The 27,000-nt window shown below is 40.1% G+C and overlaps 1 protein-coding gene across 9 annotated transcripts in view; it reads right to left on the bottom strand.

Annotated features, from left to right (window-relative positions):
* The window catches only part of LOC131344719 (NACHT, LRR and PYD domains-containing protein 12-like), a 42,669-nt gene extending 25,642 nt beyond the window's left edge, over positions 1-17,027 (bottom strand). For all 9 annotated transcript variants that reach the window (XM_058377177.1, XM_058377175.1, XM_058377176.1 and 6 more), the window contains exons 1-9: positions 16,887-17,027; positions 14,844-14,960; positions 14,298-14,414; positions 13,442-13,558; positions 8,949-9,065; positions 8,403-8,519; positions 7,547-7,663; positions 2,619-2,672; positions 630-2,423 (exon numbers count right to left, since the gene is read on the bottom strand). In XM_058377177.1, the coding sequence (XP_058233160.1) occupies positions 630-2,423; positions 2,619-2,672; positions 7,547-7,663; positions 8,403-8,519; positions 8,949-9,065; positions 13,442-13,558; positions 14,298-14,414; positions 14,844-14,911 (2,501 nt within the window). In that variant the 5' untranslated portion in view covers positions 14,912-14,960; positions 16,887-17,027. The remainder of the gene's footprint in view (positions 1-629; positions 2,424-2,618; positions 2,673-7,546; positions 7,664-8,402; positions 8,520-8,948; positions 9,066-13,441; positions 13,559-14,297; positions 14,415-14,843; positions 14,961-16,886) is intronic.
* Positions 17,028-27,000: the final 9,973 nt, after the last annotated feature.

The raw sequence follows: 27,000 nt of genomic DNA, 5'->3' as shown, positions 1-27,000 counted from the left end.
TGAACTGGAACGCAGATTCTACCCCAGACCCCCTCACCATCGGTGTCTGATGGCTTAATGAACACAAATCCCCACAGACACACTCCATTATGTAGTGGAAAGTCTTCCAGAAGAGTGGAGCTCATTATGACATCTACAACACCAAGGTCATCAGGAGGGTCCACAACATTATCAAGGACAATACACATCCACAACACAGCCTTGTCACACTTCTGTTGTTGGGGAAATGCTACAGGATTGTGAAATCAAGGATAAAGAGCTAAAAACAGCCTCAGACTCCTGAACAACACAATCAACAATAATCTGTTTATATTTAAATAATTCTATATTTTCAAATATCATATTTCCTTTGTATTATTAATTATTTTTTGTGTAAAGGGAGAAGTGCAAATTAAGGATTTCATTGTATGGTCTAATCCACTGTGTTTTCACTGTGCACAATGTAATAATCCTCTTCAATCAAAGGGGAATGAATCTGGACAAGCATCTGTGATGTTCAGGTGCCCACAAACCATTGGCTATGTAATGTACTAACAATTCCTATGTTATTTTATCAGGTCTAAAAAAGTTGTTTCTTTTCTGTATGTATGCTGTAAGAATGTTGTAACAGTTTATTCAGCACTACTTACTCAGCTTTTCTGAAAGTTGCAACCACAGGCAGGAGCTTCAAAAGAACCTGGTCTGATGTACAGTGTTTGGTAATGTATTTATTCAATACAAACACATCCTGTTTCTGCACTGAGGTCAGTAACACAAACACCACAGCTGACCACTGAGATGGAGAGAGTTCAATTTGTTGTAAATTTCCAGACTTCAGGTAGTGTTGGATTTCCTCCACTAGAGAATGATCTCCCAGCTCATTCAGACAGTGGAGCAGATTGATGGATTTCTCTGTTGAGGGATTCTCTCTGATCTTCTTCTTGATGTAATGAACTGTTTCCTGGTTACTGTGGGAGCTTCTTCTTCTGGGTTTCATGATGGTTTGTAAGAGGATCTGATTGGACTCCAGTGAGAGACCCAGAAGAAAGCGAAGGAAAAGATCCAGATGTCCATTTTCACTCTCTAAAGCCTGATCTACAGCACTCTTGTGTACATCTGAGACTGGATTTTCTTTCAGCAGTACCTGCATTTTAGACAACAAACTCTGCTGAAGAACATTTCTCTTTTTATTCATGAATTTCAGATGCACATACAGAGCTGCGAGGTGCTCCTGAACGCTCAGATGAACAAAGCAGTACACTTTACTCTGGTGAAGTCCAAACTCCTCTCTGAAGATCTGAGTACACACACCTGAGTACACTGCTGCTTCTCTCACACCAATGCCACACTCTCTCAGGTCTTCCTCATAGAAGATCAGGTTTCCTTTCATCAGCTGCCTGAAAGCCAGTTTACCCAGTTTCAGAACCATTTCTTTATCTGCCTCTCTGCTCTCTGTGTACTTTTTCTTGATGATGTTTGTCTGAATGATGAGGAAGTGTGTGTACATTTGAGTCAGAGTCTTGGGGATCTCTCCACTCTCTGCTTCACCCAACATTCTCTCTAGAACAGTGGCTGAAATCCAGCAGAAGACTGGGATGTGGCACATGATGTAGAGGCTTCTTAATGACTTCAGGTGTGTGATGATTCTGTTGCTCAGACTCTGATCTTTGATCCTCTTCCTGAAATATTCCTCCTTCTGTGGGTCATTGAACCCTCGTACCTCTGTGACTCGATTAATCCACTCAGAGGGGATTTGATCAGCTGCTGCAGGTCGGGAGGTGATCCAGATGAGAGCAGAGGGAAGCAGATTCCCTTTGATCAGGTTTATCAGCAGCACATTCACTGATGCTGATTCAGTTCCATCACACACTCTCACTGTGTTCTGGAAATCCAGAGGGAAACGACACTCATCCAAACCATCAAAAATGAACAGAACTTTGTACAGGCCGGAAAGGTTTGTTTCTTTCATCTCCTTAAAAAAGAAATGAAGAAGCTCCATCAGACTCAGTTTTTGGTCCTTCATCAGATTGAGCTCTCTGAAAGGAAGTGGAAATATGAGATGAACATCCTGATTTGTTTTCCCTTCAGCCCAGTCTAGAATGAATTTCTGCACAGAGACTGTTTTTCCAATGCCAGCGACTCCCTTTGTCAGAACGCTCCTGATGGGTTTGTCTTCTTCAGATAAAGGTTTAAAGATGTCATTGCATTTGATTGGTGTTTCCTCTGTTGCTGCTCTCCTGGATGCTGCCTCGATCTGTCTCACCTCATGTTCATTATTGACTTTTCCACTGTCTCCTTCTGTGATGTAGAGCTCTGTGTAGATCTCATTGAGAAGTGTTGGGTTTCCCTGGTTTGTTATCACCTGATTTACATGCTGTAACTTCTTTATCAGATTTAATTTGCATTTTTCCTGAACATCAGTTCCAGCAGATGAAGGTTCACACCTGTAATATGATGGTGTGGGAAAGAAATATGGTGAGACTTTCAATCACAAGCTTGTATTTCAATCAAAAATACGGTGTAAATTTCAGTTATTCTCATCCATTGATGGAAATAGAGGTTTATTAGAATAGCAGAAAATGAATGGAAAGAAGCACAATAACAGGAAGTGATTGTCATGAGGATGGTCATGATCTTACCCTGGATCTGTGATGATCTTCTTCTCCTTTCTGTTTCCAACCCTCTGCAGAACACTGTGTACAACCAACAATTAAGTATTGTGTTTATTATCTTCAATATTAACATATTAGAACAAATTGTACATTAGAGTTAAAACTGATGTGTTTTGAAATGTTTTGAAAGGATCCCAAAGACCTTTTTTCATTTAGGTGGTAAGTTTTTCATTTGGGTGGTAAAAGCAATGCAGTTGTGTCATGTACATGTCAATTAGCCTAAAACACAGACACAAAAGCTATAATTCCCAGCACACATCACTGTCATGTTCCCATTCACCAGATAACCAATAACACACACCTGGTTTTAATCTTACACTTTGTGTCATTAGTCTAAGTATATAGTAAAGATATTTGAGTGTCACTAGAATACTATTAAGGCCACTCATCTCAGGATAAACTCGTGTTGTTTATCTGTAGTGGCTTAACTATAGGAAGTCATTGCTTTCAGAGGACTTCCCATAGTTGGTGGACTTCCCATAGAAGGTGTCCAGCTTTGATTTACAAAAGTATTATTCTTCATGGAGACAAAGTTTGCTAGTGGAGTGTTTCTTTATTTAAATCAGACTTAAGCAATAAGAAATGCCTAAGAGTGTGGTTACACTGCATATTAGCATGAATGTGATTCAGCTGTAGGTAATCACAACATTTTTAAAATGAAAAATTGCTTTTATACAACAGATCTATGAATAGTAAATTAATACTGCGTAACTGTCATTTCAGAGCCAATATGGCCACATGTATTGTTTATCCCAAAGAAGCTGCATTCCCATTACAGCACTGGTGCTTCCAGTAAAATTGGTTTCACTTTTTCCCTTTCATTTTCATATTATTTTGAAGTCACATTAAGTCACAGTGTAGTTACAAAAGTTATATTAGCCAAAAATGTATTGTTTGCCTTGTCTGCTGATGATGTTTTTAACTCTACTGTAGTAACTTTTTCAGTGTAACAAACTGCTAGAATTGGAACGTGATGAAATGTGATGTTCACTCTGAAACCTCCTTCAACTTACATTTCTTCTTCAATAATCATTTACATATCCCAGCTCTCACCACTAAATGGTGATCAAGGGGTGGAAGAACACTGGACCTACAAGACTCTGGATGGCTCAGACTGGGACATGTTTAGGTGCAGCTCTGATGATGTCAACGAGTTTATGGAAGCAATTGGGGGATTTATCGGAAAATTAGCAATCATCAGAACATTTCCCAATTAGAAGCCGTGGGTGGATAAATTCGTCAGCGACGCCCTGAGATCCCGCTCCACCACGTACAACATGGGGCTCACCAGTGGAAACATGGACAAGTATAAGGCTGCATCCTACAGCGTGCGCAGAGTGGTGAAGGAGGCGCTATGGAAAGAAACTAGAGTCACAATTTACAAGATACTTTGGTGGTGGGCCTGATCTCCTAGAGGAGATTGAAAACCTGGAGACATGGTGCCAGGACGACAATCTCCTCTTGAACATCAGCAAGACTAGAGAGCTGATAGTGAACTTCAGTACAAAGCAGGAGAGGAATTATCAGCCCCTGATTATCTATGGCAGCGTCTTTACCACCTCAGACGCCTAAAGGACTTTAAAATGCCCTCAGAGGTGCTAAAGACATTCTACACCTGCACCATTGAGAGCATCCTGACAGGAAGCATCACAGCCTGGTTTGGGAACAGCACCAAGCAGGACAGGCAAGCTCTTCAGAGGGTGGTGCGATCAGCTGAGCGTACCATCTGCACTGAGCTCTCAACCGGGAGACTATATACAGCAAGCGGTGCTGGACCAAGGCCAGGAAGATAATGAAGGACCTCAGCCATCCCAACAACGTGGTTCTCACTGTGCTGTCAGGGAAACGTTTCCGTTCCTTGAAGGCAAATACAGAGAGAATGAGGAGGAGCTTCTTCCTGCAGGCCATTCGGGCCCTCAACCAGAACACCTAGAACCTGGACTTCATGGACTTTTTCTCTGGACTTCCTCACACATGACATTGCACATACAATAACTGCACTACTCTGCACAGGTCACACTCACTGAGCATTATATGTATACTTGTTGTTGCACCGCCATTTTACCCCGACATTCCTGTTATAACCAGATATTTATGTTTATGTGTATGTATATATATATATACACACTATATTGCCAAAAGTATTCGCTCACCTGCCTTGACTCGCATATGAACTTAAGTGACATCCCATTCCTAATCCATAGGGTTCAATATGACGTCGGTCCACCCTTTGCAGCTATAACAGCTTCAACTCTTCTGGGAAGGCTGTCCACAAGGTTTAGGAGTGTGTTTATGGGAATTTTTGACCATTCTTCCAGAAGCGCATTTGTGAGGTCACACACTGATGTTGGACGAGAAGGTCTGGCTCTCAGTCTCCGCTCTAATTCATCCCAAAGGTGTTCTATCGGGTTGAGGTCAGGACTCTGTGCAGGCCAGTCAAGTTCATCCACACCAGACTCTGTCATGCATGTCTTTATGGACCTTGCTTTGGTCACTGGTGCACAGTCATGTTGGAAGAGGAAGGGGCCAGCTCCAAACTGTTCCCACAAAGTTGGGAGCATGGAATTGTCCAAAATGTCTTGGTCGTCCATCAGACTGCCAGATGGAGAAGCGCGATTCGTCACTCCAGAGAACGCGTCTCCACTGCTCTAGAGTCCAGTGGCGGCGTGCTTTACACCACTGCATCCGACGCTTTGCATTGCACTTGGTGATGTATGGCTTGGATGCAGCTGCTCGGCCATGGAAACCCATTCCATGAAGCTCTCTGCGCACTGTTCTTGAGCTAATCTGAAGGCCACATGAAGTTTGGAGGTCTGTAGCGATTGACTCTGCAGAAAGTTGGCGACCTCTTCGCACTATGCGCCTCAGCATCCGCTGACCCCGCTCCGTTAGTTTACGTGGCCTACCACTTCGTGGCTTCGTGTTCCCCTACCCCCTATCATGATCAAGTGCTTTTAAAGATTCTCTTATCTGAAATTTTGGCTTCAGCTATCACCATTTATATGCTTATATTTATATATCACTATAACAGATAAAAAGAGCAATCCATTACCTATGTCCTTAACTCTGCCCTGAGTCATTTTCCAGTCATAAGTAACAAAAATGGTCAAAGAGTGTATAAAAAAGTGACAGTGAAATAATGGAAATTAGATCAGTCCAAAAGTTTGCATGTCCTCCCTTTGCCTTTATAACCTCCTCCAACCTCTTTGGGTAACCTCTGAGCAGCTTTTGTATCCTCTCAGGTGTAATTTTAGCCCATTCCTCATGGACATACATTCCTCATGTATTTGTTACAAGTCTACCAGATTGCTTGGCTGGAGACTGGGAAGGCCATGGCAAAACATTCACCCTATTTTTTTTTAAACCATTCCATAGTTGACTTTGCTTTGTGTTTTGCATCATTGTCTTGTTAAAGGATCCACTGCCTCTTCATTTTTAGCTTTTTGACTGAGGGTGGAGGGGTTTGCTTTAAAATCTGTTGATATTGGGCTGCATTCATTTTCTCTTCCACTTTATGCAGAGCTCCAGTGCCTGATGCAGATATACACCACCAAAACATCAGTGAGCATCTGCTGTGTTTGACTGTGGGAATAGTGTTCTTCACCTTATAGGCAGAGTTTTTTTCACACCACACTTACCTCTGCAAATTTTGACCAAATAATTCGACTTTAATCTCATCAGACCAGAACTCATTTGGTTTGTCCACATGCTTTTTAGCATACTCTAAGCATGCTGCCTTGTGTCTAGAAGTAAGCAATGTCTTCCCGCATGCTTTTCTCCCAAACATTCCAGACTTGTGCAGACCGCGCTTGACAGTGGAGATTTTTTATTGCACTTGCTTCTAAGAACTTTTTTAGGCCCCCTGCTGTTTGTTTTGGATTCTTATGTAGCTCTCGCACAAGTTGCCTAGCAGCTCTTTCAGTTATTTTTCTTGATCTTCCACTCCTTAGTAGAGTCTTAGTGTGTCCATGTTTCTTCCATTTCTGGATTATGGTCTTCAAAGTTGGCACTGGTATCCCTAAACGCGTTGAAATTTTTTTCCAGTTTAATTTTAAGGTCTTCTGACAGCTGTTTTCCTGATCCCATTGTTGCTTGAGACTGCTCCTGGAGATCTACCCACTTGCAAATATAAAATTCATGCCTAATTTAACACACCTGGAAACACTCATCAAGCATCAAGGGTTGATGATGTTTTTTAAAGGATCAGACACCCAATTTTACATATTAAAGTTAAATACCTATAGGGTTTATCAAAGGGGATGTAAACTTTTAAGCTTGCTATTAAAGATAAATTTGGACTTGGACTCAACTATTTTAACATTGAGGCCATACCATAAAAGGTTTTCGGAGGGGAATGAGTGTGTGACTCATTCCTGGAAATCACATTCTCCTAAACCTTATACTTAACCCTGTGCCTTTTCGAAAAACACAGAGGTGGTTTGGCCATTTAGCATGGGATTAATATAAAATACTGTTAATAGTTTCTACATTTTGTATATCCACTGCAATTGCTTACAGCACCAATAAGCATAATACTGTATCAGGTCAGTGCACTGAAATTAGTTCCCCCATTAGTTCTGCCTGTCTAAAAGCAGTAACTAAAACAACAGGCTTGCTTGCTGTGTATGTGTAGACAAATCATTATTAAATAAAAAAAAAAAACTGGCTTTAAGATTAAAACAATAATTTTGCTTGTTTGTGTGGACAAATCATTATTACGTTTATAAAAATAACTCTAATCTTTGAGAGTTACTCTTAGTTTTCACTGCAGGATGGATAACATTTATTTGAAATTTATATTGTGTATGGGTAAGAAATGTTACACTACTGCACAGCACTGGATAATGCACGTTTTATTATACGACCCAACAGAGTTTAAGAAAAGTGATTATTACCTGTCACCAGGTGAGGGCGTGCCACCTTTAAATACAAGAGGAGGATCCATAGACTCACGACTCTTCATGGAGACACAGCTGGGTAATGGTGAGTCTGGTCTCTTTATCTGGGTTACACTGAACAACAATATACACACAATGTGGACAAATGTAGTTATTTTTTTACATTTTGAATATCAGTAACAGACACTGGAAAACAAAGACATGATTTAGCCATTTATCATGGGATTAATATAAGATTCTTTTAATAGTGTTGTCCATTTTGTATATCAACTGTAATTGCTTACAGAACAATTAACAATTTGGCATAGGTCCCCTGGTGGACCAGTTGCAGGATCTCACACTCTCAGTGTTATAGCCTGGGTTCATTCACTGGACAGTGAACTGACCCAGCCACTGAGGGGCTAACTGTCAGTGCCAAGCCCAGATAAAATCATAGGGTTGTGGCAGAAAGGGCACCCGGCAAAAAAACTGTTCCAGATCAAAGGTATGGATCAGATGATCCACTGTGGCAACTCCAAACTGGGTGCAGCCAAAAGAACATTGGATAAGCAAGTCAATTCACTAAAATGAATCCCCCAAATAAACTGAAAATAAAAACAATACCCACTGCCCGTGTCAGTAACTAAAACAATAATTTTGCTTGTTGTTGTGTTTTATGACATAAATTATCATTAAGTTTATAAAACTGACTCTAATCTTTGAGAGTTACTCTTAGTTTTCACTGCAGGATGAAAAACATTTATTTGAAATTTATATTGTGTATGGGTAAGAAATGTTACACTACTGCACAGCACTGAATAATGCACATGTTTTATGATATGACCCCACAGAGTTTAAGAAAAGTGATTATTACCTGTCACCAGGTGAGGGCGTTCCACCTTTAAATACAAGAGGAGGATCCATAGACTCATCACTCTTCATGGAGACACAGCTGGGTAATGGTGAGTCTGGTCTCTTTACCTGGGTTACACTGAACAACATCATACAACTCTGGTTGTTTCTTGAATTTTCATTAAGAGACAGAGGAAAACACATCTCAAACAACAATTCTGCTTGCCATATGTGTGTAGGGGAATTTTTTTTGTTTATAAAACTGACTTTTTTATTTTTTGATTGACTTCCACATGAACCAAAAGCAGGAGCATGGAGACTTTATGGCTAGACACACAACATTTATTAGAAACATCTACTGTGTATTTTAAGAAATGCTATTCTACTGCACAACACTGGATAATACACGTTTTATGACGTGACTTGTGTCATTTAGTGAGAAACATTTCAGCTCATTGACTGTTTTGCAATGTTTTCTTATAGGGCAGGGAAAATTGATAAATATGTAAATAAATGTAAGAGATCCCCAGAAAACAAGATAAAATAGGACAACTCAAAGACATGTTACCTTTGTTCAGGTGGAGGCTCTCCATCTTTGAATTTAAGAGGATGATCCATAGACTCATCACTCTTCATGGAGACACAGCTGGGTAATGGTGAGTCTGGTCTCTTTACCTGGGTTACACTTGTTGCAGGAGAGGAAAATAAGAGCTGTCACTTTAAGGGAAATAGTTGTGGGTACCATAATAACATGGCCACATGTATTGTTTATCCCAAAGAAGCTGCATTCCCATTACAGCACTGGTGCTTCCAGTAAAATTGGTTTCACTTTTTCCCTTTCATTTTCATATTATTTTGAAGTCACATTAAGTCACAGTGTAGTTACAAAAGTTATATTAGCCAAAAATGTATTGTTTGCCTTGTCTGCTGATGATGTTTTTAACTCTACTGTAGTAACTTTTTCAGTGTAACAAACTGCTAGAATTGGAACGTGATGAAATGTGATGTTCACTCTGAAACCTCCTTCAACTTACATTTCTTCTTCAATAATCATTTACATATCCCAGCTCTCACCACTAAATGGTGATCAAGGGGTGGAAGAACACTGGACCTACAAGACTCTGGATGGCTCAGACTGGGACATGTTTAGGTGCAGCTCTGATGATGTCAACGAGTTTATGGAAGCAATTGGGGGATTTATCGGAAAATTAGCAATCATCAGAACATTTCCCAATTAGAAGCCGTGGGTGGATAAATTCGTCAGCGACGCCCTGAGATCCCGCTCCACCACGTACAACATGGGGCTCACCAGTGGAAACATGGACAAGTATAAGGCTGCATCCTACAGCGTGCGCAGAGTGGTGAAGGAGGCGCTATGGAAAGAAACTAGAGTCACAATTTACAAGATACTTTGGTGGTGGGCCTGATCTCCTAGAGGAGATTGAAAACCTGGAGACATGGTGCCAGGACAACAATCTCCTCTTGAACATCAGCAAGACTAGAGAGCTGATAGTGAACTTCAGTACAAAGCAGGAGAGGAATTATCAGCCCCTGATTATCTATGGCAGCGTCTTTACCACCTCAGACGCCTAAAGGACTTTAAAATGCCCTCAGAGGTGCTAAAGACATTCTACACCTGCACCATTGAGAGCATCCTGACAGGAAGCATCACAGCCTGGTTTGGGAACAGCACCAAGCAGGACAGGCAAGCTCTTCAGAGGGTGGTGCGATCAGCTGAGCGTACCATCTGCACTGAGCTCTCAACCGGGAGACTATATACAGCAAGCGGTGCTGGACCAAGGCCAGGAAGATAATGAAGGACCTCAGCCATCCCAACAACGTGGTTCTCACTGTGCTGTCAGGGAAACGTTTCCGTTCCTTGAAGGCAAATACAGAGAGAATGAGGAGGAGCTTCTTCCTGCAGGCCATTCGGGCCCTCAACCAGAACACCTAGAACCTGGACTTCATGGACTTTTTCTCTGGACTTCCTCACACATGACATTGCACATACAATAACTGCACTACTCTGCACAGGTCACACTCACTGAGCATTATATGTATACTTGTTGTTGCACCGCCATTTTACCCCGACATTCCTGTTATAACCAGATATTTATGTTTATGTGTATGTATATATATATATATATACACACTATATTGCCAAAAGTATTCGCTCACCTGCCTTGACTCGCATATGAACTTAAGTGACATCCCATTCCTAATCCATAGGGTTCAATATGATGTCGGTCCACCCTTTGCAGCTATAACAGCTTCAACTCTTCTGGGAAGGCTGTCCACAAGGTTTAGGAGTGTGTTTATGGGAATTTTTGACCATTCTTCCAGAAGCGCATTTGTGAGGTCACACACTGATGTTGGACGAGAAGGTCTGGCTCTCAGTCTCCGCTCTAATTCATCCCAAAGGTGTTCTATCGGGTTGAGGTCAGGACTCTGTGCAGGCCAGTCAAGTTCATCCACACCAGACTCTGTCATCCATGTCTTTATGGACCTTGCTTTGGTCACTGGTGCACAGTCATGTTGGAAGAGGAAGGGGCCAGCTCCAAACTGTTCCCACAAAGTTGGGAGCATGGAATTGTCCAAAATGTCTTGGTCGTCCATCAGATTGCCAGATGGAGAAGCGCGATTCGTCCCTCCAGAGAACGCGTCTCCACTGCTCTAGAGTCCAGTGGCGGCGTGCTTTACACCACTGCATCCGACGCTTTGCATTGCACTTGGTGATGTATGGCTTGGATGCAGCTGCTCGGCCATGGAAACCCATTCCATGAAGCTCTCTGCGCACTGTTCTTGAGCTAATCTGAAGGCCACATGAAGTTTGGAGGTCTGTAGCAATTGACTCTGCAGAAAGTTGGCGACCTCTTCGCACTATGCGCCTCAGCATCCGCTGACCCCGCTCCGTTAGTTTACGTGGCCTACCACTTCGTGGCTTCGTGTTCCCCTACCCCCTATCATGATCAAGTGCTTTTAAAGATTCTCTTATCTGAAATTTTGGCTTCAGCTATCACCATTTATATGCTTATATTTATATATCACTATAACAGATAAAAAGAGCAATCCATTACCTATGTCCTTAACTCTGCCCTGAGTCATTTTCCAGTCATAAGTAACAAAAATGGTCAAAGAGTGTATAAAAAAGTGACAGTGAAATAATGGAAATTAGATCAGTCCAAAAGTTTGCATGTCCTCCCTTTGCCTTTATAACCTCCTCCAACCTCTTTGGGTAACCTCTGAGCAGCTTTTGTATCCTCTCAGGTGTAATTTTAGCCCATTCCTCATGGACATACATTCCTCATGTATTTGTTACAAGTCTACCAGATTGCTTGGCTGGAGACTGGGAAGGCCATGGCAAAACATTCACCCTATTTTTTTTTAAACCATTCCATAGTTGACTTTGCTTTGTGTTTTGCATCATTGTCTTGTTAAAGGATCCACTGCCTCTTCATTTTTAGCTTTTTGACTGAGGGTGGAGGGGTTTGCTTTAAAATCTGTTGATATTGGGCTGCATTCATTTTCTCTTCCACTTTATGCAGAGCTCCAGTGCCTGATGCAGATATACACCACCAAAACATCAGTGAGCATCTGCTGTGTTTGACTGTGGGAATAGTGTTCTTCACCTTATAGGCAGAGTTTTTTTCACACCACACTTACCTCTGCAAATTTTGACCAAATAATTCGACTTTAATCTCATCAGACCAGAACTCATTTGGTTTGTCCACATGCTTTTTAGCATACTCTAAGCATGCTGCCTTGTGTCTAGAAGTAAGCAATGTCTTCCCGCATGCTTTTCTCCCAAACATTCCAGACTTGTGCAGACCGCGCTTGACAGTGGAGATTTTTTATTGCACTTGCTTCTAAGAACTTTTTTAGGCCCCCTGCTGTTTGTTTTGGATTCTTATGTAGCTCTCGCACAAGTTGCCTAGCAGCTCTTTCAGTTATTTTTCTTGATCTTCCACTCCTTAGTAGAGTCTTAGTGTGTCCATGTTTCTTCCATTTCTGGATTATGGTCTTCAAAGTTGGCACTGGTATCCCTAAACGCGTTGAAATTTTTTTCCAGTTTAATTTTAAGGTCTTCTGACAGCTGTTTTCCTGATCCCATTGTTGCTTGAGACTGCTCCTGGAGATCTACCCACTTGCAAATATAAAATTCATGCCTAATTTAACACACCTGGAAACACTCATCAAGCATCAAGGGTTGATGATGTTTTTTAAAGGATCAGACACCCAATTTTACATATTAAAGTTAAATACCTATAGGGTTTATCAAAGGGGATGTAAACTTTTAAGCTTGCTATTAAAGATAAATTTGGACTTGGACTCAACTATTTTAACATTGAGGCCATACCATAAAAGGTTTTCGGAGGGGAATCACATTTAAATAATTATGGAAGGCTATTTTGAAGATGAACTGTACAACAGAGGCAGATGTTTTGATTATTCACCCAAGGTGTAAGTGGGATGCAAACTTTTGCATCTCACTTAATCAGAGAATATCACCTTAATTCACCCCTGTGTGTGTGACTCATTCCTGGAAATCACATTCTCCTAAACCTTATACTTAACCCTGTGCCTTTTCGAAAAACACAGAGGTGGTTTGGCCATTTAGCATGGGATTAATATAAAATACTGTTAATAGTTTCTACATTTTGTATATCCACTGCAATTGCTTACAGCACCAATAAGCATAATACTGTATCAGGTCAGTGCACTGAAATTAGTTCCCCCATTAGTTCTGCCTGTCTAAAAGCAGTAACTAAAACAACAGGCTTGCTTGCTGTGTATGTGTAGACAAATCATTATTAAATAAAAAAAAAAACTGGCTTTAAGATTAAAACAATAATTTTGCTTGTTTGTGTGGACAAATCATTATTACGTTTATAAAAATAACTCTAATCTTTGAGAGTTACTCTTAGTTTTCACTGCAGGATGGATAACATTTATTTGAAATTTATATTGTGTATGGGTAAGAAATGTTACACTACTGCACAGCACTGGATAATGCACGTTTTATGATATGACCCCACAGAGTTTAAGAAAAGTGATTATTACCTGTCACCAGGTGAGGGCGTGCCACCTTTAAATACAAGAGGAGGATCCATAGACTCACGACTCTTCATGGAGACACAGCTGGGTAATGGTGAGTCTGGTCTCTTTATCTGGGTTACACTGAACAACAATATACACACAATGTGGACAAATGTAGTTATTTTTTTACATTTTGAATATCAGTAACAGACACTGGAAAACAAAGACATGATTTAGCCATTTATCATGGGATTAATATAAGATTCTTTTAATAGTGTTGTCCATTTTGTATATCAACTGTAATTGCTTACAGAACAATTAACAATTTGGCATAGGTCCCCTGGTGGACCAGTTGCAGGATCTCACACTCTCAGTGTTATAGCCTGGGTTCATTCACTGGACAGTGAACTGACCCAGCCACTGAGGGGCTAACTGTCAGTGCCAAGCCCAGATAAAATCATAGGGTTGTGGCAGAAAGGGCACCCGGCAAAAAAACTGTTCCAGATCAAAGGTATGGATCAGATGATCCACTGTGGCAACTCCAAACTGGGTGCAGCCAAAAGAACATTGGATAAGCAAGTCAATTCACTAAAATGAATCCCCCAAATAAACTGAAAATAAAAACAATACCCACTGCCCGTGTCAGTAACTAAAACAATAATTTTGCTTGTTGTTGTGTTTTATGACATAAATTATCATTAAGTTTATAAAACTGACTCTAATCTTTGAGAGTTACTCTTAGTTTTCACTGCAGGATGAAAAACATTTATTTGAAATTTATATTGTGTATGGGTAAGAAATGTTACACTACTGCACAGCACTGAATAATGCACATGTTTTATGATATGACCCCACAGAGTTTAAGAAAAGTGATTATTACCTGTCACCAGGTGAGGGCGTTCCACCTTTAAATACAAGAGGAGGATCCATAGACTCATCACTCTTCATGGAGACACAGCTGGGTAATGGTGAGTCTGGTCTCTTTACCTGGGTTACACTGAACAACATCATACAACTCTGGTTGTTTCTTGAATTTTCATTAAGAGACAGAGGAAAACACATCTCAAACAACAATTCTGCTTGCCATATGTGTGTAGGGGAATTTTTTTTGTTTATAAAACTGACTTTTTTATTTTTTGATTGACTTCCACATGAACCAAAAGCAGGAGCATGGAGACTTTATGGCTAGACACACAACATTTATTAGAAACATCTACTGTGTATTTTAAGAAATGCTATTCTACTGCACAACACTGGATAATACACGTTTTATGACGTGACTTGTGTCATGAAGTGAGAAACATTTCAGCTCATTGACTGTTTTGCAATGTTTTCTTATAGGGCAGGGAAAATTGATAAATATGTAAATAAATGTAAGAGATCCCCAGAAAACAAGATAAAATAGGACAACTCAAAGACATGTTACCTTTGTTCAGGTGGAGGCTCTCCATCTTTGAATTTAACAGGATGATCCATAGACTCATCACTCTTCATGGAGACACAGCTGGGTAATGGTGAGTCTGGTCTCTTTACCTGGGTTACACTTGTTGCAGGAGAGGAAAATAAGAGCTGTCACTTTAAGGGAAATAGTTGTGGGTACCATAATCATAAGCGAATTGCAATATGGGTGATGTATTTGAGAAGAAGCATGTTCATATTTTTGGTTGAACAGTGTGTGCTCACTGTGCAATTTATTATAACAATAACAATTTATTTTTAACTGAATGAGTAAAATGGTTTGCATCGGCAACTTTGTCCCTCTCATCACTGCTCGAACATGAACTAATAACAAGTTGTTATGCTAGCCACGGAAGTTCCTAAGGCAGCGAAAGTAACACACTGAACAATATACACACAATGTCTACAACTGGTTTGAGTTTCTGTTCTTTTTGCTCACCTCCTCTGACTCTAAAAAGTTTACACACTTTATATCCCCTTGTAGTTGCTTATAGAACAAATAAAATTTAAAACAGAAAATTGTATACCCAAGTCAGTGCACATTAGTGTGTCTTTGTTTTATCTGGTTAATCTGATGGTCCGGACTCCTGCTTAAAGTAAGATCCCCAAGTAACAGCATCAAAAGTCCTTTCCAAAGTCAGATGACAAAAATGGTAGCGTCTTTCAGCTAAGCTGCTAATTAAGTAGCTCAATTTCACTAAAGCTGGTTGTGACAACTAGACATATAGGCCTTTAAATAAACAAAGATCTTATTTTACATAAATAAAACTGTTGTACACAACATGCTAGCTTATTTTATCAGTGTAAATGTTGTAAGTAAATTAGCTATAAAGTTATGCTTGAACTTCACTGAGCCTCCAGAATAAGGGGAACCTAGCTCAAGAGTGGAAAGCGTTGTGTGTCTCAGGTTTACATTGCAGAATTATGATTGTCTGGGAACTAGATATATTTTTGCAGTTTTCAAACTGTTTTCATTTTTTTAATACACATTTTATTGCCGTTTCTATATCTCAGCTCCAAGTTTTGGCCTTTTCAAGAGGTCTTTATATGGTTATGTATATTATCAGTATATATGTGATTCTGCAACATATGAATTTGAGTATGAAGTAAATCAGAATTTCTGAAACTTTCACAAATCCAATATTGATAAATGAGACCCAGAAACTACACTATTTATGCACTTTTATATTTATTGTGATGCAAGAGACAACATGGAGGGCTGTGATAAACACAAGGCTAAAGTTGGATATAACAGCACCGCTCACATGAAATCACATGATAACATTTCAATCAATGACTTTCAAAAGTAAAATATGTAATGTACATAATGTTCAGCTCTTTTTCTGGTATGTTGGTGACGTGTGTATGGGGCTGCAATATGCATTTGAAGCTGTTCTTATGTTGTGCTGCTGCTACATGATTGGCTGACTGGATAACTGAGTAATTGAGGAGGTATACAGACGTTAGTAATTATTATTAAATCATTCATTTATTAGTCCCTGCATGAATTAGGTTTCTTGTTTGTTAAATAATGCCAGATGATATAATAAGCCAGTTAAAAATACTAAGTAAAGATAATAGTTTTCTAAGTAAAGATAATTAATTAATTAATTAAGTTAATTAGTTGATTAGTTTCATTAATTATTAGGAAAACACTGAGCTGTGTAGGACAGGAGATTTTCTGGGACCAGGACTAGGAATTTGTGGGCTAGTGATCGGAGGCTCACAGGTGAAGGTGTTTTAGTTGTTGTATTAATTCTCCACATTCCTTCCCCTAAAACACATTCCACGTTTGTGAATATAACGTCTCTGAATTCATTTATATTTTGTACTGATAATCCTGTAAATGTCTATTATTATTATTTGGGGCATTTCATATTCCCCGTGTCCTTAACCAAAATAATACCAACTACTTTCACATTGTGCCTTAAGAACCACTTCTTGTGTCCTAAACACACACTGACTATAACCGGATACTTCTTTTCTAGTGTTTCCTACAGAGATCACTCACCTTTAGTCAGCAGTCGATGTTTTGTGGAATAAAAAACTTCATGTTTTCTGGTCTATAAAATGGCGCTGAGACTTCATAAACATTTTCACTTTCTGACCTGGAAACTCCTCCGAGGAGCAGCATGGAATTCTGTTAAACCAGTTAAACCAGTTCTTCTTGAAAGCTCGGTTAATGAGACGCACGTAAATTTTATGTGCACAGCTTTTAGACACTTAGCGGTAATAGCACCTAAAGCGGGGAGCGCGCGTCGGCGAGCTCATAAACAACCAAAGTACCGTAACTTTTATACAAACTGATCATTTTAAATAAATAAATAACAAATAGAACACATCAATTTACAGATTCATGAGTAAACATGCTAAACGGGTTTTTTTTTTAAATAATTTACGTAAGGTTTAAAGAGCGACTTTATGAAATATTAAGATGTAGAAGACAGTATACCTAATTTATTTTTGAACATTATTTCTGTTACTAGACGATTTCGAGTTTATAATAAATATAATACCCCCCCACCGCACAAAGCCATGTATTTGAAAACAATGTGTGAAAGGGTGCAGAAAAGGTGGCAAACCTTTAATAACGTTGTCTATTTTTATTTATTCAAGTTTCAAAGGTTTGTAATGGCATGTTAAAGAAGCCATTTCCATTTATCAGTCATGGGTGATTCTCACGAAACGAAATAGATAGATAGATAGATAGATAGATAGATAGATAGATAGATAGATAGATAGATAGATAGATAGATAGATAGATAGATAGATAGATACTTTATTCATCCCAAGGGGAAATTCACAGCTTCCAGCAGTATCCACAAACACAGGTAATAGATAAAATAGGAAGGAATATAACAAAAATTCTAAAAAACCCACATTAGGGTACAAAAATATAACAAAAAATATATCAAATAACAAAATATTACACAATTTAACAAAATATAGCAGAAAAATAGTAAATACAGAGATTTAAGGAATAAATATAGAGAATTAGATGAAAAACAAGGTAAGTAATGTGACCTACTTGATGTGCAAAAACTGCGTGAAACACCACGGCACTAATGATTTTAAAAATAAAATGTGTAATTCAGTAATATAAAAAAGCATCAGATTAAAGACAGTACTGTTCTCTGCCTTGCACAATGTGTAATTTCAACATGAGAATGAATTATTTTTCTATTTTTCTGCATTTTCTGCCGAAATTCTCATTACTGCAACGCGTCCGGCTGTGTCTGAATGTGTTATGATTAAATTTAAACAAATTAACAAAACAATTTAGAAAAAAAAATAAATGAATGTTCTACTAGATTATTCTAGATGACAGAAAAAAATTATTTACTGAATATTCATGTATAATAATCATGGAAAAAAAGTATGAAAATGATGTGTCCATGCCGGATGTTCTCCACAACACTTTTTGAGGACTGTTTAAACACACATACAGAATGGAAATAAAGTTTGATTATGAGTGATGGAGCACATGGGACAGTTACTTCAAGATGGTGACCAGGGAAGATCATCTCTTTATATCTCTCCAGTTAAATGTTAAATATTCTACTGTCAGAATTTTAACACCACTTTTTGATTCTCATTACCCAAACAGGACATTTTCTACATTTCTACATTGAGTTTTTTATGAAAATGTACTTCATTAAGGTCTAATTATATGCACTGAGAAAAAAATTAGTAAAGCCATCATGGCTTCTCTATTGTTAGCAAAACATCCTGAGGCATGTCATCCTCCGACAACACCATTCTCATACACCGCAACCAAAGGCCAGTTGTGGTAAAGAGAACTTACATAACGGGAATGAGAATTTAAGCATATTGTGAATAACTTTTAAATATCTAAATATTTCAAATTTCCTAAATGTTGATATTTTTGCTTTATGATTTGTTTCGTTGTAGACAATCAGCAAGTGAGAAAAAAAAGCTTTAGCAAAGGCCAGGGTGACAAAGTTCAGGGAAAAATTCTACAGAAACCCAGAACTGCTGGAGGAGTACAGAAGGAAGGAGAGAGGTTAGGTTTGGAGATGTTACAGCAGGTGGAATTAGCAATAAACACACACACACACACACACACACACCTTCAGCCACTGCTATAACAGGACTTTGGTGCTGGACTGAGTGTACTGGTCATACTGGGGGAAATTCCCGCCACACTAAGGCATGGAGGTCGTCTGATTCTTAAAGTGACAGCAGCCTAATAAATTTGCTGCACTCTGTCATTAATTTTAATAAAAAACAAACTTCAGTAGTTTAAATTGTTAATAATTTTGTTATAATTTAGTAATAATTTAATTACATAATAAATAAACAGTTATTTGTTCTTCTATTTGTAATTTGTTTTTTTTTGTTTTTTTCTTGTTTACTTTACTTTTCAATTCATTTCAAAGACTAAAATTAAGCTCTACCCCACCCCACAACTTCAGGCCCGGTATAGAACACACACACACACACACACACACACACACACACTTGTCCTCTGATCCTCGCTCTGCGATGCCGCAGTCTGTGGATTGAAGAACGCGCTGAAAGACGGGGAGGAGCCGAAGAGCCGCTGTGTTCATATGAAATTTAAAGGGGACTGAGGAGATCACCAATTTGTGTAGAGTTTATGGAGAATCGCAGAATTTTAGGGGGGCTGAGTAGAAAATGTTAGGGGGTCTAAAGCCCCCCTAAAAATGGCCTAGCGACGCCCATGGCTATAAGGCAGGTTTCAGTTAAATGTATGAAAGACGAAATAGTCTACTTTTACATCAATAAAAATAGATGAATTTATAGTTTTTTTGTTACATATCAACCTTCCGGCTCACAACCTTCTTTTGCATGCTGAAGACAAACGGCAATATTTTAAACGCTGAGGACATCTAGTGGACACAATCATTACTGCAGTCTCTAGTTTAGTTACAGAATGTGACGCGGAAGTCCACCTATTTGTGCAGGTTGTATGTTTTCCCCCCAGTACATTATGTATCGGAAAACATGAATCGGTCCATCCATTCTGACGTTTATAAAAGATTACAATGCCTTGTGGTTATTAGCTGTCTGTTCGGCTGGCGTTTTAAGGTGACTAGACCTATATTCAAATGCGCGTTCACGCGAAGGCGGTGCTTCTCACGGCAGGTGTGGGCGTGTCTGTACAACACCGGAAAACATGACGCTTCAGTCAAAATGAAGTTTATAACTCAACAGAAAATGACTGCTGTCTGAAGGTGAGTGATTAATTACTCTAATTAAGACTTTTAGACATTAAACATCTGTTTATAGAGTTTGGTAAGGAGAGGAGAAACAAGAAATCCCAAAGAGGATAATAGACACGAATAAACTGTGAAATCAGTAAAATAGAACTGAATTAACGATCGGAACATTTACAAACGTGGAATTTATTCTGTATGCTAAAGTTCACAAAGTAAAACAACAACAACTAAAACACCTTTGTATCCTTCACCTGTGAGCCTCCTGTCGCTGCTTCACAAATTCCCAGCCCTGGTCCTACTAGCTGTGTTTATCACAGCTCTCCATGTTGTGTTCATTATAGATACTATGTCAAATAAAATAAAGATAAGTGTTCTTAAGAGTGCAGTCTCTGGGCCTTATTTATCAGTCTTTTATTACTATATGGTGGAAATGTCTGGACCAATAATCTTTATTTATTACTAGTGAAATATGGATCACTCGAGTCCTGATCAACCTCCCAGATCACCACAATTAAGAAAAAAGAGGTAAGCCATTGTTTTATTTAAGGCAGGAATATTTGTTATTGTCAGATAATTATCTAAATCATCGGACAGTCCACACAGGTATTTATACGATAGCAAGGAACTGTTGAAAAAATATGGTGACCGCTAATAGTCACAGAATCTACTGAAGGAAATAGACAACAAAGTAAGTAGACTTGGGCTTCTCTGTACACCAGGCTCGGCATCCACTACCTTGTCTAGGTGGTCTTTCAAAATGAGGAAACAACAACAACAACAGGTGTGAGAGGAGAAGCCACTAAGATTAGGCTAAAGCATATTCTACTAGATTGTCAAGTCCCACAATATTCCTGGTGTTGGATAATAAAATGGACCTGCTATTTAACCATCTCAGTCTCAAAAAGGCTCTTCTTGCATGCCATCAATATGTTTCCATACCAACCAGGGGCAAGATCACACTCGACCAGGACTACACTAACAAAAATGAGGCTGAACCTCACCCACACCTCAGATTATAATTAAGTGCTCTTGACTTTAACATTCAAACTGCTTCTGAAGTTAAGGCTGTCATCAAAACCAATAAAATATGAAGGAAAAACAAACTACAAACTGTGTATTTGCATTGTGATTTGTCTGCTTTATGTCTCCGTATATTGTTTGTATATTGTATTGAAGTATAGAGCACAAATTTTGGGTTTTCTCACAGTGTCCTGCAGGACTCAGAAAACAGGAAGGACCAGAATATCATCGCGGTTGTACGGTAAGCTCACAACCAAGAACATGATCATAACAGTTCCTTGTTGGCATTATAAGCTTATTTGTAGTCACCATCTACTACCTGAGCATTTCTATGAATTTATTAGCTAAAAGAAGAGTTAATATGTTATGTCTCACATGACCATGTTTAATGCCGACAAATCCTATATCACAGGTGTGAACTTTCATCTGCTGTACCTGCAGTTCAGAAGAGATGCAAATTAAATATCCTAAAGAAGTTTCAGCACATGAACGAGGTTGTAATAAACCAGGGAAACCCAACACTTCTTAATGAGATCTTAGATAATGAGCTCTACATCACAGAAGGAGTCAGTAATGAACATGAAGTGAGACAGATCGAGGCAGCATCCAGGAGAGCAGCAACAGAGGAAACACCAATCAAATGTAGTGACATCTTTAAACCTTTATCTGAAGAAGACAAACCCATCAGGAGCGTTCTGACAAAGGGAGTCGCTGGCATTGGAAAAACAGTCTCTGTGCAGAAATTCATTTCCACTTCCTTTCAGAGAGCTCAATCTGATGAAGGACCAAAAACTGAGTCTGATGGAGCTTCTTCATTTCTATTTTATGGAGATAAAAGAAACAAACATTTCCACTCTGCACAAAGTTCTGTTCATTTTTGATGGTTTGGATGAGTGTCGTTTCCCTCTGGATTTCCAGAACACAGTGAGAGTGTGTGATGGAACTGAATCAGCATCAGTGAATGTGCTGCTGATAAACCTGATCAAAGGGAATCTGCTTCCCTCTGCTCTCATCTGGATCACCTCCCGACCTGCAGCAGCTGATCAAATCCCCTCTGAGTGGATTAATCGAGTCACAGAGGCACGAGGGTTCAATGACCTACAGAAGGAGGAATATTTCAGGAAGAGGATCAGAGATCAGAGTCTGAGCAACAGAATCATCACACACCTGAAGTCATTAAGAAGCCTCTACATCATGTGCCACATCCCAGTCTTCTGCTGGATTACAGCCACTGTTCTAGAGAGAATGTTGGGTGAAGCGGAGAGTGGAGAGATCCCCAAGACTCTGACTCAAATGTACACACACTTCCTCATCATTCAGACAAACATCATCAAGAAAAAGGACACAAAGAACCAAGAGGTGGATAAAAAAATAGTTCTGAAACTGGGTCAGCTGGTTTTGAGGCAGCTGATGAAAGGGAACCTGATCTTCTATGAGGAAGACCTGAGAGAGTGTGGCATTGATGTGACTGAAGCATCAGTGTATTCAGGTGTGTGTACTCAGATCTTCACAGAGGAGTTTGGGCTTCACCAGAGTAAAGTGTACTGCTTTGTTCATCTGAGCGTTCAGGAGCACCTCGCAGCTCTGTATGTGCATCTGACATTCATGAATGAAAATTACACCTTACATCTCCTTGATGGAATGAACTGCTGATGTTGGATCTACTTCCTGTCTGTGTAGATCGAGCAGTTCATTACATCAAGGAGATGATCAGGGAGAATCCCTCAACAGAGAAATCCATCAATCTGTTCCACTGTCTGAATGATCTGGAAGACCATTCTTTAGTGGAGGAAATCCAACACTACCTGCAATCTGGAAATTTTCGGAAAACCAAACTTTCTTCTTCTCAGTGTTCAGTTGTGGTGTTTGTGTTACTGACATTATTGCAGAAACAGGATGTGTTTGTTCTTAATAAATATATCAACAAACACATTAAATCAGATGAGGTTCTTTTGAAGCTCTTGCCTGTGGTTGCAGCATCAAGAAAAGCTGAGTACGTAATGTTAAATAAAACTGTTACACTGTTAGAACATTAAAGATGTAAGACTACTTGTAAGGCTTCTTAAAATAATTATTAAATACGAGGCTTTCCACTAGATTAATGGCTTTAACAGCATTAATGGCTGTGTGTTGAGCTATTTTGAGGGGGCTGTACACTCACTACTGTATATTGCAGCAGAGTGTCATTTCTTCAGTGTTGTCACATGAAAAGATATAATAAAATATTTACAAAAATGTGAGGGGTGTACTCACTTTTGTGAGATACTGTATATGCCTAGTGTTTAGTTTAAATTATTTTGTGCATTGTAGTTGGTTTCTATTTATTATCAATGAGGTCTGTCTAAATTAACTATTGCGTTCTGAATAATTTAGATTTATGGAGTTAACTAATTGTGACCACACTGAAAGTGGCCTTTTACGAGTTTATCATAAATTTACCACACAGCAATATATTTGATTATATAGATTACAATGCAAACCGAATTAACAGATCAATTAATTATATGCAGGATGTGGTGTTCTTGCTCTATTGGTCAGGGCTTCTCACTCCACAGTGGTGTACTGCTGTTCTGCCAGGGATTGGTTTTCTGCTCATGTACAGCACTGGGTGTTCTTATCTGTTGGGGGGAGTACAGTGCCCAGATCTGTTAGGATGGGGAGAACCTGGTATTAGATGTGGCCGCTGGCGGTGTCTGTTTTAAAATGGAGCTAGACCAGGGGCTGGCAGATTCCTGGATGCCAGGCACTTGCAGGTAGGGCTGGGTAGAAACCTGATCCAGGACGTTTCCTGTGTGGGAGGGCAGCTGTTGAATGTCAAGGAGAATGAATTCAAAATGTCAGAAGGCAAAACAATTGAAGCTTGTTGGAGGGGGTGGTTGTAGTTTGGTTGTACTTCATCTTTCTGGTTGCAGCCACCTCTTGGTCATGTGCAACAGTGTTTATGTTTGGTGCTTGGGAATTGCCCCAGTACTGTAGTTCCACTTATGGAACTCTGCCCCCATGTAACTGTATTGTATGTTGTATCACTTGGATAGTATGTTTGTACACTCATATGTTAAGGAGAACATATTATTGTACACTCTTATTGCATAATGTTTTTCTGTTCTTTTTTTTTTAGGTTTGTTAATTGTGACCTAAATGAGAGAGGTTATTCCTCAGCTCTGAATCCTCCAATCTGAGAGAACTGGATCTGTTCTGGAATAAACTTAGTGACTCCGGAGTGAAGAGTCTCTCTGCTGGACTGGAGAATCCTCACTGTAAACTGGAGACACTGAGGTAAGATCGTCTCTCTGAGAGTCACATGCCAGCCATACAGGACTGGGAGCAGTGCTTGCACAGGAGGCTGACGGTAAGGTCAGACCTATTGCTTACTAGCCATAGTCTTCGGCCAGCCGAGCGCAATACTGCCACCTATAGCTCTATGCGTCTGGAGTTTTTGGCTCTTAAGTGGGCCATGGCCGAAAAATTCTGTGAGTACTTGTTGGGGCACAAGTGCATTGTACGCACCGATAATAACCCACTGAGTCATTTGGCTACAGCCAAGCTTGGGGCTACTGAGCAGAGGTGGGCAGCTGAATTGGCTCCTTTCGATTTTGTGGTTCAGTATCGGCCAGGAAAAACTAACCAAAATGCAGACGCACTGTCACAGTTACATTCTGGTGAGGAGAGTAGTTCCTTGGGAGTGGTAGTTCCCGAGTTGCTGAGGCAAGCAGTTGCTGTAGAACCAGCTCAGGCGTCCACAGTAAGGTCTATGCAGGCTTGGTCGAGTCGGTCTGTGCCTGAACTATTACAGGAGAGAGACCCAGACATAATGGAAGCCCTAAGGTTTTGGCAGCGTGGACAACATCCAGTGCCACACGAGCGGCAGTCTCTGTCTAAGTCAGTGGTTATGCTCCTCAGGCAGTGGGATCAGTTGGTAGAGCGCGAGGGCCTGTATCGCAGGGTACTTCATCCTGATGGTGGTGAAGTGGTGCTCCAGTTAGTGCTGCCAGCAACTTTACAGTCTGAGGTACTGACCCAGTTACATCAGAACCATGGACACCAAGGTACGGAACGTACCCTTGAGTTGGTCCGTCAGCGGTGCTATTGGCCAGGTATGTCAGCTGATGTTGCCCGCTGGATTCAGGTGTGTGAGCGGTGTCAACAAGCTAAAGATGTGGCACCAGTTGCCCGCAGTTATATGGGGCATTTGTTGGCCTCTCGCCCAAATGAGATAGTGGCCATTGATTTCACCCTGTTGGAGCCGTCCCAATTGGGGCAGGAGAACGTATTAGTGATGACTGATGTGTTTAGTAAATTTACAGTGGCAGTACCCACTAGGGATCAGCGGGCCGAGACTGTAGCCCGTGTTTTGGTGGAGGAATGGTTCTTCAAGTTTGGTGTCCCTGGGAGGATTCATTCCGACCAGGGCCGTAACTTCGAGTCCAATTTGATACAGCAGGTGTGTAGCCTCTATCAGGTGGGTAAGTCCCGTAGCACTCCCTACCACCCGGCTGGTAATGGTCAATGTGAGAGGTTCAATCGGACCCTGCATAATTTGCTTCGAACTTTGCCCACCGGAAGAAAGAGAGACTGGGCGTCTTGCCTAACGCAGGTGGTGTTTTGTTATAACACAACTCCACATCAGGCCACCGGTGAGTCTCCCTTCTTTTTGATGTTTGGGCAAGAACCAAGGTTGCCCATAGATTTCCTGCTGGCTCGAGTCCAAGAGCCTGTGGCAGGTACAGTCCATCATTGGATGGTTGAACATCAGGCACGATTACAGGTTGCTATAGAGGGTGCTCGAGAACGGTTACAGGTGACTGCAAGTCGTCGTAAGGCTGGACATGATCAGCGGGTGAGGGAGTTACCATTAAGAGAGGGTCAATTGGTCTACCTACGAGACTATGGGGTTCGGGGTCACCACAAGATCCAGGATCTGTGGAATTCCACGGTACATCAGGTGGTAAAAGCTCCTCAGAATGGTGGCTCGGTGTATACAGTGGCCCCAGTGGATGACCTGGGTAAGGTTCGTCATGTACATCGTACGGCCTTGAAGCCTCGAGTCCAGTGGTTTAATCCACACAAATTTGTATCAACATAGAGCATGAAGAGTGTGTCATTGTCTCTCTGCAGGTTGTGTGATTGTGAAATCTCACATGAAGGCTGTGATGCTCTGACGTCAGCTCTGAGATCAAACCCCTCACACCTGAGAGAACTGGATCTGTCTGAGAATAACCTCAGAGACTCAGAAAAGAAGCTGCTCTTAAGCGTTAGACAGGACTTGAGGTGAATTGCAAGTATAAATCTAAACTCTGTAGACTGATTAACATTGATTCATTGTTTGATTTTTGAAGAATTGTCACCTGATGCAGAATCCAGAAAAATATTTCTAATGAAATGTATGTGACTCTAAGTGGGGGTTACTGGACACATTGGGGAATAAAGAACATCTTCCTCATTTTGCAAAGTAATTTGCCCTGTGGCACCTTATTCATATGATATGGCTATAAGCACTTACTGGTAAATCAACATGGCAACTTCTTAAGTTTTTACAATAACAATAATCACAAGTCATTGCATTAAAATTAGTGGATTTTAAGGCTCTTATCTGTTTTGTGTATTTCCCAGGATATGACTCGTATCCTCCTAAAATCTTCATGGAGAGAAAAACCTAAGATGTTAAGCCTGGAGGTTTCCATTTGTTTAGGCATGATTCATGAAATGTGTGGTTTCTGTATTTCCTTAGAAAAATATTCACAATTAATGATAACATGATACTGTAGCAACTACAAGGTGAAAGACGCCTGGAAAATATTTTGTTTTATTTTTAACTTTTTTTTTAATCTATTTGGAAATGGGTTTTATTTTTCCCAGGCCACACTGCTGCTGATCTGCAAAAGAATACAGAAGTACAACGAC

This window comes from Hemibagrus wyckioides, linkage group LG24 (genome assembly GCF_019097595.1).
Source record: "Hemibagrus wyckioides isolate EC202008001 linkage group LG24, SWU_Hwy_1.0, whole genome shotgun sequence".
Classification (NCBI taxonomy): Eukaryota; Metazoa; Chordata; class Actinopteri; order Siluriformes; family Bagridae; genus Hemibagrus; species Hemibagrus wyckioides.
Note: the sequence above shows the minus strand (reverse complement) of the source record. Positions and strands in the feature narration are given on the sequence as shown.